Source organism: Dermochelys coriacea, chromosome 2 (genome assembly GCF_009764565.3).
Source record: "Dermochelys coriacea isolate rDerCor1 chromosome 2, rDerCor1.pri.v4, whole genome shotgun sequence".
Classification (NCBI taxonomy): domain Eukaryota; kingdom Metazoa; phylum Chordata; order Testudines; family Dermochelyidae; genus Dermochelys; species Dermochelys coriacea.
Genome location: NC_050069.1, coordinates 211442496 through 211461684, shown reverse-complemented (window position 1 = coordinate 211461684; position 19189 = coordinate 211442496). Strand labels below are relative to the sequence as shown.

The window sequence follows — 19189 nt, the reverse complement described above, 5'->3', positions numbered from 1 at the left end:
CCCAGTTAAATGTGGGAGAGCGAGAAACACTAATTGTCTCTCACGCACACACACTAGGGATGAGCAGGAGGAGTTCAAAAGACAGACCCAAAATAAAACACAATATAATTTTAAAAAAAAAGCCATGAATGTTTGGGGAAAATCTCATGATTTTTGATTTTTTGAGGTTGGCACTACTGTAATTTGCACTTCTCCAGAAAAATAATAAAGGAAAATCCTGACTGTGTTCTGTCTTTATAATGCTAAATTCCCAGTTGCTGGCCTCTGTAAATGGGCCCTGGTTAATGTCTGTCAGGAATTGGGACAGGAGCAGTCAAGTCTAGTGGTCAGAGCCAGGATACACAAGCCAAGGGCCAGAACTGGGTTACCTGGAGTCAAGGTTGAGACGGAGCTGGAACAAGGCCGGCTGTATCTAAGCAGCGGGTCAGTGATCTGCCTTGATGCACAGACAGCCTCCAGGTGTTTTCCCTATGTCTTAAATAGTGTGCCTGGGCCAATAAGGGAATGTGGCAGGCTCCTCTAGTCAGGGCCTCTCTGGGCAGGACATCCAGTGGTGCTTGACCTCACAAGGCTCACAGCCCATCAATCACTGCTCTGCCAGACCTGTTGAGTGGTAGCATGGATGTGGCAATTTCTCATGGATCCACAGACCGAGGTTCTGGCTCCCCAGATTATCACATTATGGTGGTTACAGGGTGAGCTGGGCTTTAGACCCCTTTTTAGTTCCTGTCAAGTGCACCTCTTTGGTGACTGGTTTCGCTACCATCACCTCTTTCTGGGTAGAACCATGCAGTCCTACCACTCTAAGAGTGGATCTCTGGGCTGCAGCTCCTCTGTTTACCAACTGTGATAACAGGACAGACTCAGTTGTGTTTGGCACCTGTAAGCCATCTTCTTCCAGGAGCCTGTAACCAGTAGCTGATTAAAAAGTTGATTTAAAACCGGAAGCTGACTCGAGAGCTTCTTCTAAGCCAGTGGTTTTCAACCTGTGGTCCGCAAAACCCTGAGAGTCAACAGACTGTCTAAGATTTCCAAAGGGGTCTGTACCTCCATTCAAAATTTTTAATGGGTGTGCAAATGAAAAAAGGTTGAAAACCACTGTTCTAAACAACACATTTATTTATTTATGTATTTATTAGCCCAAAGGTACATAACAAGCAGAGCGCAAAGGGATAAAACTACAGGAGGTCTATATGCCTGTGCTATACCTAAACTTTATTTTTATTTCCTTGCAAGTTTTGGGTAAGTTCTGTTCAGCCCAGACCCCTGCTCCAGGTTTGGGGAAGAAAGCCCCTTCAGCATTCTCTGTCTCTCTCTGTTGGCAATTGCTCACTAGAGCTGGTTAAGACTTGGAATTTCTGTTTTGTGGGAAATTTTGACATTTCAAAGTTTTTTGTTTTCATTCCATGTCAGAATGAAAACAAATATTCTTGAAATTTCCCATCAAATGAAAATTCTGAAAACTTTTGTTATGGAAAAATTGTTTTAGAAAATTTTTGGAATTTTATATTTCATATCTTTTTTCTTTTTCTTTTTGTATTCCTTCATGACATGTCATATTATGCAATGCTGCTACTGATGTCATAATATAATAGTTGAAAATTTCTATTGTTTTTATTTTATTACTAAAATCATTAAGAGCATCCGCTATTTAGTACTAACTGAAACATTATAATGTCTTTTCTAGATAGTCTCCCCTCTTCGTGTTGTATTTAAACAGTTTAACAAAGTGTTGCTTCCTTGAGCCATTGTGTCTCTAATGGTTTAGTGCCACTTTGATCCAAGGCTTGGGAAAAGTTAACCTGGTCTGACTGGAACCAGGCAGGTGGGCATTCCCCAATAAATAGCTCCTGCATTGTTTTCATGAGGACCCTTTGTATTCTCACTGGTGGGGTATCTTCTATCTTTGTTATTGTTTTGCTTCCTATTTGTTCCCCCCAACAGTCTCCTTTGATTGGACTCTATGCAGTCAGGCAGGATAATATCAAGCAGATAAACTGAGATGCATGTGGTATTCATAAAAGATAATACAGATATCTCCATTGTTCTCTACAGTCATGAAAGAAAAACTTTTTTAGCTTTGTATGTTACTCTTCTTCTTATGTTTGCTGCATTCAAGACTCACTCAGTCCATTAAATCTGATAGGATCACAGTTCACATTCCATCTTTCTCAACTGTCCCTTTGGAAGCCCTCAGAGGATTTTGTCACACACAGTGGGTCATCTTTAACTTTCAGGTTTAAAATCATCATCATCATCATCATAAACACTTCTATAAACAAAACAGAAATCTTGTGGCTAATGAGGGAGCCAATACAAATCACCTTTACATATCAGGATCTAACCTGGCATTCCAGCTATTCCCTTCTTTCCAACATTTTATTGCTCTCATTGTACTGCTTGAATTCTTTGAAATTTTCCTGATTGTCTGTTTTCACTCCCATGGATTTGCCTATCCAAACTACTGGTCTTGGTAATTATAGTTTTAAACATTTCTTCCTAGGAAATCATTCTGTTGTGGAACTGTGTACTCTTTGCTTCTTGGTAGCTCTTCTCCTAGTACCTCTGAAATGGAGTTATTTTTGTACAAGGCAGAAGTTAGCTAAGCAGTTTCTGAAACCGCTTTTGGACAGCAACTCTCTGCAACTGCTTTCTTTCAAAAGTCTTTTTTACTGTGTTCTTGCAATGCCTCACCTGGATGTTCATGTGCAAAAATGAGACTTTCCAACTGGTTACCTTTTTGTTAAATCTTACATGACATGTCTGTCACTCAAGCATCTGACTTTGGTGCCATCTTTCTTTCATGTTTCTTCACTCATTTATCTTTTTATTTTTTTGCTGTGCTAGGAAGCATTAATTTCCCTTTGGAAGTATAAGGGGGAGGATGCCTGGGCGATGGAGAAACTAAATCTATGATCAACACATTGGACTTTTTTGTCTACCTTCTATTAATGATTGTTAAAGGTGACCTGTGAAGGGAGAAGAATGTGTGTGTCTTTATTTGATTTTTTTGTCATAAATAAGGCTACGATTTAGTCACGGGTACTTTTAGTATAAGTCATGGACAGGTCACGGGCAATAATCAAAAAGTCACAGCCAGTGACCTGTCCATGACTAAAAATATCCCAAACTAAATCTTAAGTGCTGGAGGCGCTCCAGCAGATGCTGCTGTTCTGTGGGAGGTGAGGGGGGTGTTCTGGCCATTGCTGCTGCTCTGGGGGGTGGCAGCCCAGGATGCCATTGCTGCTACTCCTACAGGGGGAGGTGGCCCGGGGCACCACTGCTGCTCCCAGATTGCTGTTCCACAGCAGCTCCCGGGACCAGCTGCCTTGGGCCGCCCAAGCAGCAGCCCGTGTGGCTGGCCCCAGGGTCACCACAGCTGCTTGGGCAGCCCTGGGGTCAGCCGCTGCAGCAGTGGAAGTCACAGAGGTCCTGGAAAGTCACAGAATCTGTGACCTCCGTGAAAGACTCACAGCCTTAGTCATAAACAGAAGGTGGCTTTTAATTTTTGGTTGTAGAAGTAGGGGAAATGCAGAGTCTTTCCTAGCTTTTTGGTCTTGTTGGAAACTTTCAAGGATTATTGAGAGCTTTCTTAAGCTTTAATGGAAGAGTTGGGCTGACTAATCTTTAATAATAATAATTAATAAAACAAATTCTCCGTGTTTCTCAGATGTTTCAGTTAAAGAGGGATGAATAGAAATAGTTTTAAACATTCTTGTCTAAAAATCCTTTCCCCTCTCATTTGCCCACCTTTCAGTCTCTTGTGATACTACTAGTTCTTCAGTTAACCATAGAATCTTCCAGGTTAGAAGAGACCTAGAATTCTCATGTATAACAATGAGCAGAGAGGAAGAATCACGATGGTCTTTTGGTTAAAGCCCTGGACTGGACTTGAGATCTGCATTCCCTTTCTGTATCCACTACAGACTTTCTGTGTGCCATGGGGCAAGTCACTTGATGTCCTTGTGCCCTGATGCCCTTCTGTAAAATGAGGATGATTACAATTCCTGTCCCTCATCTTTTTGCTGTCCACTTACACAGTAAGCTCTTTGGAGCAGAGATTATTTCTTGCCATGTGTTTTGTAAGGTGTCTAGTACAATGGGGTCACAGTCTTGGTTGGGACCTTTAGGCCTTACCATAATACTCATCCTCGTCATATTAAAGCAGAAACCTGATTCCTTTTAAAACAAAGTAACTTCAGACTTTCCCCACCTATCCCTATGGTGCAGTGTACTCTCCATTATGTCTGTCAATGTATGCTTAATAAGAAACTCTGGAATTTGTGTGTGTGTGTGTGTGTATGTGCGCGCACACGCACGCAGCACACAAAATCTGCCAGGAGCTCCACAGGCATATAGAAGACACAGGTCCTGCTTTAAAGACTTCACATCCTTCAGAATGAACGTCATTATATACATGTAAACTATTTATTCAAATAGAGGAAAAAATGGCTGAGGTTACAAAACCTATATCTGACTCTGTTGTGCAGGATCTGGATAGCAATCTATGCAGACTCACAGCATCATTTGAAAAAGCAATAGCAGAAAAAGTCCGATGTCAAGAAGATGTGAACTGAACCAACAAAACAATTGAGCTGGCTAACAGACTTGTCAAGGGACTTCAGGCAAGTAGATTTTTTTCTTAATGCTGTTTCCAAAATTAATAATTGGAATATTTTAATTATTAATTTTGGAAACTATTTTGATTACATTAAAAAATTCTAGAGCGTAAGATATTAAATTCCCAGGTAAATCACTTCAGTTAAAAAACAAGCAAGCAAACATAACCTAATAGGCAAGGTAAGGTAATAGGCAACCAAAATCTGAGAATACTATCAGAGGTGTCGTGCATTTTTTTTAAAAATCACATGTCCCTCACTAGGTTATGTTTGCATGGCCCACAGAGAAAAGTCTCCATAACTAAGTCACCACATTTGTACACAACTGTGAACACATTATGACAGCAGGGGCAGCCTCTGGTTAATGAGCAGAGAAACTGAACAATCCTCTAGGTCAGGATTGAGTCATATTGCATCCGCCCACATTACACTTAGTCTGTAAGTAAGTAGAATACGCTAGTTGGATTTTTTTATATATATGGCTGTTGCAAAACTATTCATATTTAATAGAAACTAAATGCATTTTTATTAAAAAACATAGTATAATTTTCAATGTAGCCATTATCTTTATGTGTAGACAAATATCATCATAGTAAAACAGATGCCTGTTTAATGGACAGTTTCTATATAGCCATTCAAATAAGACGTAGTGCTGCTATAAGGCTTCTCTAATTACTCACACAGATGATGCTATCTTGACACAATATGTGGAATTTATTACACATCCTTTCTTGGTAAATTAGTATTAACAATAATAAAATAATAAATACATGGAAGATGGTTATACTACTTATATTCCTATGTTCTTCTAATGTATTTTTAAAAGATTTTTTTAAATGTAGTAAAGTTCAGTTTAGGACTGTCGATTAATCGCAGTTAACTCATGCGATTAACTCAAAAAAATTAATCGTGACTAATCGCAGTTTTAATTGCACTGTTAAACAATAGAATACCAATTGAAATTTATTAAATATTTTGAATGTTTTCCCACATTTTCATATATATTGTATTCTGTGTTGTAATTGAAATCAGTGTATTCTATTTTTATTACAAATATTTGCACTACAAGAATGATTAACAAAAGAAATAGTATTTTTAATTCACCTCATACAAGTACTGTAGTGCAATCTTTGTCATGAAAGTGCAACTTACAAATGTAGATTTCTTTTTTGTTACATAACTGCACTCAAAACCAAAACAATGTAAAACTTCAGTGCCTACAAGTCCACTCAGTCCTACTTCTTATTCAGCCAATCACTAAGACAAACAAGTTTGTTTACATTTACAGGAGAAAATGCTTCCCGCTTCTTATTTTACAATGTGACCTGAAAGCGAGAACAGACGTTTGCATGGCATTTTTGTAGCTTACATGCCATATATGCTAAACATTCAGATGCCCCTTCATGCTTTGGCCACCATTCCAGAGGACATGCTTCCATGCTGATGATGCTTGTTAAAAAAAAATGCGTTAATTAAATTTGTCACTGAACTCCTTGGGGGAGAACTGTATGTCCCCTGCTGTTTTACCTGCATTCTGCCCTATATTTCAAGTTATAGCAGTCTCAGATGGTGACCCAGTACATGTTGTTCATTTTAAGAACACTTTCAGGTTGCAGATTTGACAAAACACAAAGACACCAGTGTGAGATTTCTAAAGATAGCTACAGCACTAAACCCAAGGTTTAAGAATCTGAAGTGCCTTCCAAAATCTGAGAGGAACGAGGTGTGGAGAATGCTTTCAGATGTCTTAAAAGAGCAATATTCCGATATTGAAACTACAGAACCCGAACCATCAAAAAAGAAAATCAACCTTCTGCTGGTGGCATCTGACTCAGATAATGAAAGTGAACATGAGTCAGTCCACACTGCTTTAGATGGTTATCAAGCATAACCCATCATCAGCATGGACACATGTCCCCTGGAATGGTGATTGAAGTATGAAGGGACACGTGAATCTTTAGCACATCTGGCACATAAATATCTTGCAATGCCGGCTCCAACTGTGCCATGAGAATGCCTGTTCTCACTTTCAGGTGACGCTGTAAACAAGAAGAGGGCAGCATTATCTCCTGCAAGCGTAAACAAACTTGTTTGTGTGAGCGATTGGCTGAACGAGAAGTAGCTCTGAGTGGACTTGCAGGCTCTAAAATGTTACATTGTTTTATTTTTGAATGCAGGGTTTTTGGTACGTAATTCTACATTTGTAAGTTCAACTTTCATGATAAAGAGATTGCAATACTTGTATTAGGTGAATCGAAAAATACTATTTTTTTTACAGTGCAAATACTTGCAATTCAAAATAAATATAAAGTGAGCACTATACACTTTGTATTCTGTGTTGTAACTGAAATCAATATATTTGAAAATGTAGAAAACAACCAAATATTTTTAAATAAATGGTATTCTATTATTGTTTAACAGTGCGATTAATCACACGATTATTTGCGATTAATTTTTTTAATTGTTTGACAGTCCTAGTTCAGTTAGATTTCATAAAGTCTTTGTTTACCTATTCTGCAAGAACATAACTCACTTATTTTCCAAGGAATGCCTCCATTTCTGCAGACAATATGGGTGAGGTAATATCTTTTATTGGACCAACTTCTATAGGTGAGAGAGACATGCTTTCAAGGTCACCTGAAGAGCTCTGTGTAAGCTTAAAAGCATGTCTCTCTTACCAATAGAAGTTGGTCCAATAAAAGATATTAGCTCACCCGCCTTGTCTCTAGTATTCTGGGACCAACACGGCTACAAAACACTGTATTTCTGCAGTCAGGCAGTGAAGACTGCAGTCAAGGAGATTAAGTAAGTTTGAAAAGCAGAATGAGAGAGCTTAATTTACTGAAACCATCTGATGCGATTAAAACAAACCAGTTTTTGTCATCTAGTTAATTTTAATTTACATGTCAGACAAAGAAGAAAAACATTACTCTGTTACAGCACAGTGAAATCAGTGGTGTATTTTCTTATTAGCTAGGATTGAACAGTTTTTTAGTTGGAGCAAGACAAACTTCAAATTCTCAATGTTAGCCAGATGTTGCAAGTACTTACTACCACGTGTAATCCTACGGAGTTCTCAATGGGTCTATGCCCGGTAGTAATCACTAAGACTTGGTTTTAAGGGTTTATTTCAAATGTGAAGAAAATTATTTCCAAAGACTGAGAGTTTTCTTTAGTGGTGGTATTGTGTAAGATAAGAGAAAATATTTTAAAGGATTCATTCAAAATGTCATCTTTTCCTCTGAGAATAAATTCTTTTTGACTAGAACAGGAGACAGTTAACTTCTGGAAAGCATCAAGACTGATGATTTTGTCTATATAGCATTGACCTGGAAGCTCAGTCATTCAGACTAATAAATCAGGCAATTTATATTTAATCATTAACTAACTCCCGAGCTGAACAGCTGTTCAAAATTAGAAATGGGTCACCCCGGCCAGGATGACATTACAGGCAATCTATAATGCATTAGAATAAAATTATAGTGATTTTTAACTGTCTGGAAATTTATTACACTCCATGTTCCAACTCTTAAACCCTTGTTAGCCAACGTCACTAGTGATTTATGGTTCTTGGGTAGTATGGTAAAATTCCTGAAGATTTAAATAGACTATCATTCTATGTTTAGTAAATCTTCAAATTTCAAAGTTATTTTGGAAGATGAGGTGGGTGCACTTTGTTTATGACTTACCAACCAGTGACAACAAGGAAGGAGAATGGATAAATCTAAAAGCCCTCTTGTACATTAATGGATTTATTGTCTGGTTGACTTAAGTTAATGATTTAAGGAAGAATCTAATAGGGTCTAAAAAAAGTACTGGATATATAAAATACTTCAAAATGAAGGTGTTTGATTACAGAAGTAATTGTTAGTGCTTTAAACAAAAACAGTCCTTACTCTCACCATTTGTTGGACATCTCTTATGCATGAGAACACATTTAAAATTAAGCACCATCACATGTATCAAGTTGCATTTCATGAGTTTGCACCAGGAGGCTTAAAATGCTCACACAATTAAGAATTGTGATTTGGGTAAAGATACTTCCGTTATCTTTGTGGATAATTGGGATGCACATTGTTATTCCTGAGAGTATTCTGTGCACAATAGTTTAAAATTCTACAAATTATATTTGTCAAACAAATGTGGAGGCTCCAGCGTGGCATTGGGGAGCACAGGCCACTGGCTGCCCAGAGGTGGAAGATCACCCTGCAGCTCCCCCCTCCCGCTATGGGACACAGACTAAGCAGTGAGCCTGCACACAACCCTGACAAAGCACAAGGGCTGGGACTGTCCCAGAAACACCCCAGGGCCCTTCTCCTCTGTACCATGTGCACCAGGTTTGGGCAGGCAGGCTCAGCAAGGCAGTATCCAAGTGTGGAGGGGGCATAGTGTGAGGAGATCCAGGTGTGGGTTGAGAAGGTTATGTGTGGGGCAATCTGGGTGCAAGCAGCTCAGTGGGGGATCGGGGTGCAGGAGGGATCTGGATGCACAGGGGCTTGTTAGGGGGTTCCGGGTCCAACTGTAACGGGAGTCTGCTGTGGGGGCCAAGTGAAGGTGGTTGGGGCTAAGTAGAGGGGGTCTGGGTGTGGGGGGGATAGAGCTTGGCAGGCAGGTCTGGGTGTGGGTGGTTCAGGGGAGGGGTTCCAGATGTGGGGGAGTTGGGCTCAGTGACGTGGGGATCTAGGTGCATCTGGTTGGGGCCTGGTGGAGTGGGGATCTGGGTGTGGGTGGCTTGTCAGGTGATCCAGGTGCTGGTAGAGTGGGAACATCTTTCAGAATCCTCATCGGGGATTCCGAATGCAGGGGTGAGGCTCGGCAGGAGGGTCTGGATATGTGGGGGTCTGGATCCATAGGGATTGGGTGGATAGGGGAGCAGCTCTCTGTACAGGGATCCCTCCCCCTGCATCTGAGGAGTGATGGGCACAGGTAATAGGGGGCGGGGGACTTTGCAGAGCTTCCTGCAGCTGGGGGAGAAATCTAGGGGTGAGTCTGATGCTGGCCAAGGAAGAGGAAGTCTCATCCTCCCCAGCCCAGATGAAACTAGCAGCTGAGCCCGGCGCAGTGTAGGAGCCACCAGCCAGGTCTTCCCCAGTCATGTCCCCTGTCCCACAGTGATTTACCTCTCTGCAGGCTGCCCTGGGCACCCAAAACATACTGCTGGGGAGAGTCACATGACAGCTCTTGTGGCTTCCCTTTGCTTCCCCATCAGAAAGTCATTTTTCTACAGGGAAGTAAAAAAAATCTGCAGGGGATATAATTTCTGTGCATGTGCAGTGGCACAGAATTCCCGCAGGAGTAGGACACGTGTTAAAGCAGAGGTTTTGGAATTGTCTTTTTGGGAGTCTTGTTCATACACAGTGAAATGATTAATTTGAAATGTATGTTACTTTTCTGCTGTGTGACTATCACTGTCGTTTGTGTTGATCACACCATGAAAGGGACTGAAAAACTAGAAAATGACATGTATTGTGTATTTTTCTAGTTTTTTTCAGTCAACAAAATTAAATTTTATGTTAGAGGCGGTGGGGAGAGCCCTTATCAAGTTGGTCTGCTATGTGCTTCCCTGCACTCATGCTGGCAACTGCTGCATGGGGTCTGTTTGCTCATTGTGGGGTAATCTTTTGAGGTCTCCTGGCTATCTGCAGCCTTTCATGCAGGTAAACATGTTTCAGAATAACATATGGCCACCTCACTAGTGCCACTGATATTCCTGAGAGAAGCAGAAATATTCCTATGAATGTATTTGTACAGATATTTCAGATCTGCAAAAAAGTACATAAACAAATGTATAGCAGTGTCTAATATTTTACAGGATATATCTTTGTCATTCAGAATTCTGCCACAGTGAAATACATGTATTTACCTCCATCTCTGATATGTTGAAAATGTACATTAATTTTTCATATTAATATCCTTAATCATAATATACAAAAGTAGTTACTGAACATCTTTCAGAATTTAGGCCAAATCTATGCTTTCAGTAGCCTTTGGGACCCGATGCTGCTGCCAGTTCCCTCAATGGGAATTCCACACACACAACAGTTTCAGGGATAGCATGCCAAATGCTTTAAAATTCATTTTTATAATGTGTTATATATTTTGATTGGAAAGCAGATAGAGCCAATTTTTAAAATCTATTTTTAAAAATATTTATTTTGATATATTTAAAGTGCCTATTCCAGTGGCTCTAGATGCTTTAACAGCTTTTAAATACACAATAAACTGTTTGCATAAGCCACTTAGGCTAAAATAACAATTGCCTATACTTCTCCTAATAATAACCCCTGACACTAAACGCACAAGATCTCTCCAAAACATCCCAAAATGTGGGACTGGAAAAAAGATGTACTTTGCAGAAATCCAGATGCTGAAAAAATAAGAACATGGAGTAGAGCAAGATCTGAAGTCAAAGAACCTCTTATTGTGAATGCCCTACCACCAGCCCTTCTCCCTTACAAACCATTAAGTTGTTAGTGTGAGTACTTCAGCTGATTGCATCTTTGGTGGTATCCCATGAGGAGAAAGTCAATCTCTTAGCTAGTCATGCTTAAAACCATTCAGATTTTTCCCCTAGCTGTTCCTTTCAAGTATCTGGCCCTCATTATAATGTTTTCCAACAAATACAGTGAAGTTGGAGAAAAAGAGTTTATGTTCCCAAATCATTGCAGTTTTTAATTCAGTAAAATCTTCATGACTCATGATGGGTGAGTCAAGCAAGACAAAATAAGAATGAAACTTCTTTAACCAAAACTTGAACAAAAATTGTTATGTTTTTGTTGAGGGTCAAACAGTTGACTTTTCCCCCTTATTATTCTTCATTTCTGGCCAGAAGCAATGAAATACCACATGAAACATTATCATCAGAGTATACGTGGCCCAACCAGAAGCAAAAATTACTGGAAATGTGGTGAAAGAGAGAGACAAAAAAATCAAGCAAGCATATTTTTTCAATAATTCCATCCTATGGTTGCAGACCCAGAAGTTGCCAATAGCCACAAAAAAGTATATGAGAGACAAGGTGGGTGAGGTAATATTTATTAGACCAACTTCTGCTGGTGGAGGGGACAAGCTTTTGAGCTTCACAGAGCTCTTCCTGATGTCTGGAGAAGGTAACCAGGGTGTCATCGCTAAATACAAGGTGAGGCAGATTGTTAAGCATAAAGGGTTCACATGTTCTAAGAGCCCACTTATAAACAAAGTGGTCACTTAAAACTTCCTGCAGTTGCAGGATGATGGAGGGTTAATAGGCAGTGGAGTGTGTTACAAATTGTTGTAATGATAAAACCAGTGACTGTTAAGTCCATGATTTTTAGTGTCCAGCAGAGTTAGGAATGTAAGTGTCCAGGCACATCTTTTGAAGGTATTGTGCAGGTTTCCTTGGAGGACAAGGACTGATAGGTCATATATGGAGTGAACTCTGTGAAAAGTTGTCTCCCACAGGTAAGAGTGTTTTTGTCTTTTATCGTTTGTGTTAGTTCACTGTTAACCTCCCTCAGAACACCATTTTTATCACCAAGGATGTCACCTTCCTATACACCAACATCCCTCACCATGACATTAAATGTCTACAAGACAGTGGATAACACTCTGATATCCATTGCAAACACATCACCAAACTCATCCATTTCATCCTCATCTACAACAACTCTAAATTTAACAACAAACTCTTTGCTCAAAACATGGGAACAGCAAAGAGTACCAGGATAGCTCTCCAATATGCCAGCCTCTTCATGGGCCACCTCAAGGAAGAATTTTTTTAAAATGCAATATGAAATATATGGTATACCTGAGATACATTAATGATATTTTCATCTTCTAGTCAGATGACCTAAATTTCCTCATAGATTTCCACCACAACTTCAGCAACCACCAACCCAAATTCTCTCTAGAGCATCTTCTTGGACACAACAATCCACTTCAAAAATAGAACCCAACAGACAGCCATATACAAGAAACCCATGGATCACCAAGCTTATCTCTACAGTAGCCATCCCATCAAGAAATCTGTTATCTACAGCCAGGATCACAGATGTCACAGAATATGCTCCAAAGAAAATTTCCAGGATACACATGTTAACACTCTTAAAACTGCCTTCACTAGATAAGGACACTTCACCACAAAAGTAGATTGCATTATGGAATGGGCCACCCAAATACCTCGAGAGAAACTGCTTCAACACAGTTTAAAAAAAACAAATCACTGTTCACACACCCCAAGTTGTCATCTATCACTCAAAGCATACAGAATTTCATCCATTAAATACAATCCATACTTGATGGGGACCACATACTGAAAAAGATCTTTTCCAAACCTCCTTTTCTGGCCTTCAAACACAACCCACCAACCTTGCCAAACTCATTATCAGAAGCAAGTTCCTCTCAGGCCAGGACACACAAACCCAAAACAGCACCAGACCCTTCCAGAATAACAGATGCAAAACCTGCAGCCATATCTGGACTCATAGACATTATGGTTAGAAGGGACCATTATGATCATTTAGTCTGACTTCCTGCACAATGCAGGCCACAGAATCTCACCGACCCACTGCTGCAATAAACCTCTCACCTATGTCTGAGCTATTGAAATCATGGTTTAAAGATTTCAAGGTGCAGAGAATCCTCCAGCAAGTGACCTTGTGCCCCATGCTACAGAGGAAGGAGAAAACCCCCCCAGGGCCTCTTCCAATCTGCCCTGTAGGAAAATTCCTTCCCGACCCCAAATATGGCAATCAGCTGAACCCTGAGCATGTGGGCAACATTCACCAGCCAGATACTACAGAGAATTCTTTCCTGGGTAACTCAGATCCCACCCCATCTAACATCCCATCACAGGCCATTGGGCCTATTTACCATGAATAGTTAAAGATCAGTTAATTGCCAAAATCATGTTATCCCATCATACCCATCTCCTCAATGCACTTATTGAGTTTAATCTTGAAGCCAGATAGGTGTTTTGCCCCCACTGCTATGATATCTCCCACAACACACACCTTTCAAGATCCATGGGTCTGACACATTCCTATCCCAGCATGTGATTAACCTCATCTAGTGCATCAAATGCCCCAACAACAACTATGTGGGTGAAACCAGACTATCCCTATACTCTCGAATTAATTCTCACAAAAAATGAAAAAAGACAAAAGCACCCTATGGCCTGTGAGTGAACACTGTTCACAAAATGATCATTCCATATCTGACTTCTCAGTCCTTTTCCTGAAAGGAAACCGTGTAACACCTTCAAGAGATGTGCCTGAGAACTTAAATTCATAACTCTGTTAGACACTAAAAATCATGGACGTAACAGAGCCCCTGGTTTTACGGTTTTATTGCAACAATTTGTAACATACTTTGCTACCTATTAATCCTCTTTCCTCCTATAACTGCAGAGGTGTTAAGTGCCCACTTCATTTATAAATGGTCTCTTAGAACATGTGAACCCTTTATGCTTAACAATCTGTCCCACCTTGTATTTAGCTGTGATATTCTGGTTACCGTCTCTAGACCTGAGGAAGAGCTCTGTGAAGCTCAAAAGCTTGTCCCTCCACCAAGAGAAATTGGTCTAATAAAAGATTTTACCTCACCCGCCTTGTCTCTTTAATATCCTGGGATCAACACGTCTATAACAAAATTGAAAACAAAAAATATGGATTGTTGTTTGAACCAAACCTCTAAATCTTTGAAGTTCATCCTGTGATGGGTTTGATCACAGAAACCCCTTTGGGACTGTCACCTGAGGTGCTGAGACTACCTCTGAGCCCTTTTTCTCTGCCAGTATGGGACTCCAGAACCCTGCCTTGTTGAGCCAGACACGCCAGTGTGCTCCAACACAGACCGAGGGTGTGAACCACACGCCCCAAAGCTGCATACTTAACTCAAAACAGCTTAAGAAGTGCTCCTGTATCCAGCACCCAGACACCCAGCTCCCAATGGGATCCAAACCCCAAATGAATCCATTTTACTCTATATAAAGCTTATACAGGGTAAACTCATAAATTGTCTGCCCTCAAAAGCACTGATTAGAGAGAGATGCACAGCTGTTTGCTCCCCCAGATATTACTTACTTACTCTGGGTTAGTTAATAAGCAAAAGTGATTTTATTAAGTGTAAAAAGTAGGATTTAAGTGGTTCCAAGTAATAACAGACAGAACAAAGTAAGTGTGATTAGGCAAGGCCAGATGGCTATAGAAAAGTAGTGGGAGATAGATATATTAGCTCTAGGCTAAACAAATCCCTGGTACCAGGTTAAGTGAAATGGAAGCTGCTCCAGGTCAATTAAGACACCTGGGGCCAATTAAGAACTTTCCAGAAGGCAGGGAGAATGCTATGTTGACCGGGACACCTGAAGCCAATCAAGGGCTGGCTGAAACTAGTTAAAAGCCTCCCAGTTAGTCAGGTGGGTGTGAATGTCAGGAGCTGTGGGAAGAAGTTGCGCAGTTGGAGAGGCTGAGTAGTACACACCATATCAGGCACAAGAAAGGAGGCCCTGAGGTGAGGGTGAAGTGGAGCTTGAGTAAGTGAGGGCTACTGTGGGGAAAGTAGCCCAGGGAATTATAAATGTCATGTTTCTAAAAGGTCAACTACCATAGCTGATACTATTACGGTCTCTGGGCTGTAGCCCGGAGTAGAGGGTGGACCCGGGCTTCCCCCCCTTCCCCAACCTTTGCCCCCTGTTTAATCCCTGAGACTGGGAGACAACAGAGACTGTGCAAGGAAGGATAACTTCTCCTTACCTCCCTCGCTGGCTTATGATGAAAATGGCTCAGTAGACTATGACCCTTGTCTCTAGAGAAAGAAGGGTTACGTGGAGGGTCACAGTGAGCCTCTGAGGCTAGCAAAATCCACCAGGAAACGCGGGACCCATGGAGGGAAGGACAGAGCTTTGTCACAACTGGTGTCAGGAGTGGGACTTTGTTCACAGTGTGGCGGAAGAAAGAGGTTTTTAAAAAAAAAAAAAAAAAGTGCACTGGGGTTTTGGATTTTTGTTTGTTTGTTTGCTTTATACTACAATGGAGGAGGTGGTAAGAGCTCTGGTACAAGCCACGGCAGCCCAGCAGGAGGCCACCCAGGTTCAGGCAATGGCACAACAGGAGTCTATGCGGCTACAGCAGGAAACCAATCAATTATTGATGAGCCAGGCGACCCAAGATCGTGCCCTCTTGAGAGAGGTGGTGGATCCTCACCACCCAGGCCCAGGGGTCCGATGGGACGCGAACTCTGAGGGCTGCTGATTGTCTGCCAAAGATGACGTCGGGAGATGATGTAGAGGCATATCTCCTCTCATTCGAAAGGACTGCTCAGCGTGAGGCGTGGCCCCAGGAGCAGTAGACCAGCATTCTCGACCCTTTTTTGTGTCGAGAGGCCCAGAAGGCCTACTTTGACTTGCCTGCACAGATGCCACTGACTATACCTATCTGAAGTCAGAGATCCTAGCACGATCAGGGTAACGGCAGCGGTAAGGACCCAGAGGTTCTATGAGTGGAAATACCAGGAGAACAAACCCCCGAGGTCCCAGCTATTTGACCTCATACACCTTGCACGGAAGTGGTTACAGCCCGAGGTGTGTAGTCCGGAGGAGATTTTGGAGACCCTGGTCATAGACCATTACATGCGGGGACTGCCGCCAGATCTCCGCAAATGGGTAGGCCAGAACAATCCATCCACGTACGACGAGATTATCACACTGGTAGAAAGATGGATGACAGCCAGGGAACTGACCCGACTACTCAAGGAAGGCCCCTTTTGAAGCAAGCATCCGACCCCAACCCTGGAAGGTTGGGCAGCCAAACCCCCGGGGAGTCCTAGATGGAAGAAGGGGGGGGCCGAAAACCAGCGGGGCCGAAACCACCCCCCCCCGAAGGAAGGGATTGGCCTGAGTGGGGGGAACCCTGGGACTAAATCCCCTAACTCCCGGGATAGGGGAGTGATTAAAAGCAATTTTAGATGTTATGCATGTGGGGAGTGGGGACACATAGCAGCACAATGTCCCAACACCAAGGAGCCTATGCAATGTAACTTGGGGGATTGGGAGGTCCCATGCTCCCTTATCCACCTCGCGGGAGTCGCATTAGCCCTGCATAATTACACCAGGCCAGTGAGGATAAATGGAGCAGAGACTACAGCGCTTGTGGACTCTGGGAGTGCTATCACCCTCATATCGGGTAAGCTGGTAAAAAATAGTCAGCTGCTACAAGTCAAACGTGTAGCAGTGATGTGCGTGCATGGGGCCGTGAGTCATTACCCCACCATCCCAGTGGAGATAGAGGTTCAGGGAAACCCCATTGAGGTGACTGTGGGCGTAGTTCCTAAACTCCCATATCCTGTAGTCATTGGGAGGGACTATCCAGGGTTTCATAATTTACTCCCCCCGGAGAGGCTGGAGGGAAGTGGGGACCCTGAGGACAGCGACTCGTCACCGGGGGAATGTCAACCCCTGATGTTCACTGAGATTTCTCAGGATCTGTTCTCAGCCCCCCAAAAGACCCAGAAGACAAAAAAAGAGAGGAAGGCCGCGAAGGCCTTGGGAACCCGGATCCTGACCCAGGGCCAGGAGACCTCCCAAGCAGGCAGATGGACGCCAGCAGCCAACAGAGAAACTTCCACCACAGAAGGTGATCCAGAAGCTGCCCCCAGCCATGACGTCGGCGAGCCATTGGAAGAAGCAGAAGCCGGCCCCTAGGAGCTTGGGCAGGTTAGTCCCGGGAGAGAGACTTTTGGGTGGGACCAGGCGGAGGATCCCAGATATGATAACGCCAGGAAAGAGGTGGCCGAGATCGATGGGATACCCGTGGATGGGAAGGTCCAGGCCTTACTTTATAGTGAAGAAAGATCTGTACCATGTGGTGCAAATGCAGGAGCAAGAGATGCAACTTCTGGTGCCACAAAAACATCAAAAAGCCATATTGAGTCTCGCCCACAGTCACCTGTTTGGAGGACACCTAAAGATAGAGAAAACCCAGGCACGGATCCTGCGGAGGTTCTTCTGGCCAGAAGTACATGAAGATGTCCGGCAATACTGCACCTCTTGTCCGGAGTGTCAGTTTCATAGCCCTCGCCCACACTTGTAGGCTCCTTCGATACCTCTTCCAATAATAGAGGTTCCTTTCAAATGGATAGCCATGGATCTGGTAGGGCCCCTAGAGAAGACAACTGGGGGCCACCAACATGTGCTTGTTGTACTAGACTATGCAACCCGGTACCCGGAAGCTGTTCCCCTGTGCAACACAGCTTCCAAGACAATAGCTAAGGAGCTAGTACAGATCTTTTCCTGGGTTGGGCTACCCAAGGAGATACTGACTGATCAAGGGACACCTTTCATGTCCAAGTTGATGAAAGATCTATGTTCATTGCTCCATGTACAAGCCTTACGGACCTCTGTATACCACCCGCAAACAGATGGCCTTGTGGAAAGGTTCAATAGGACCCTCAAGGCCATGATCAAAAAAGTGGCGAGCCGGGATGGGAAAGATTGGGATACCCTATTGCCTTACCTCATGTTTGCCATCCGGGAGGTTCTACAAGCCTCCACAAGTTTCTCTCCATTCGAACTAGTATATGGGCGCCACCCTCAGGGCATATTGGATATAGCCAGAGAAGCCTGGGAAGAGGAGCCAAATCCCGGAAGGAACATAGTTGAGCATGTACTGAAGATGAGAGATCGGATAGCCCGAGTTAGGCCCATTGTACGGGAACACTTGGAGAGAGCACAGAAGACCCAATGAACCCATTATAACCACCAAGCGAAGCTTCGACGGTTCCAACCAGGGGAATGGGTGATAGTACTGGTGCCCATAGCAGAAGGTAAACTGTTGGCCCAGTGGCAGGGACCTTACGAAATAATCGAAGCCGTGGGAGAGGTGAACTATAAGGTGCGGCAGCCAGGCCACCGGAAATCGGAGCAAATTTACCACATCAATCTTCTAAAACCTTGGCACGATCGAGAGGCATGCATAGTCATGCAGGAGACCCTTCCCCAGGAGGATAACTTACACAAGCAAGTGAGGATATCGTTTGACTTGATGCCGATCCAAAAAATCAAGGCAGCCTACATGATTAATCGCAACAGAGATGTGTTCTCTACAAAACCAGGGTGGACGACTGAGACCTATCATCATATCCGCATGATCCCTGGAGCCAAGGTAACATTGAGACCCTACCGAATCCCAGCAGCCAAAAGAGAGGAAATCAAGGCCGAAGTAAAGAAAATGTTAGAATTAGGGGTTATTGAAGCATCTTGCAGTCAGTGATCCAATCCTATTGTTCTAGTGCCTAAACCTGATGGTACCATGAGATTCTGTAATGACTTTCGCCGACTGAATGAAATATCTCAGTTTGATGCATACCCCATACCTCGCATCGACGAAGTGGTTGACCGACTGGGTAGTGCCCAGTGACTACACTGGATCTGACAAAAGAGCACTGGCAGATTCCTCTGACCAAAGAAGCTAAAGAAAAGACAGCATTCTCCACCCCCGATGGGCTATTCCAGTACACCATCCTCCCTTTTGGGCTACAGCCACATTCCAGTGCCTCATGGATAAGCTGCTGCATATGGTTATGCAGCTGTATACCTA

At 42.7% G+C, this 19189-nt stretch overlaps 1 protein-coding gene across 1 annotated transcript in view; it reads left to right on the top strand.

Annotated features, from left to right (window-relative positions):
* The window catches only part of DNAH11 (dynein axonemal heavy chain 11), a 308597-nt gene that overhangs the window by 225841 nt on the left and 63567 nt on the right, over positions 1-19189 (top strand). The window contains 1 exon segment of the mRNA XM_043507131.1: positions 4491-4625. Within this exon segment, the coding sequence (XP_043363066.1) occupies positions 4491-4625 (135 nt within the window).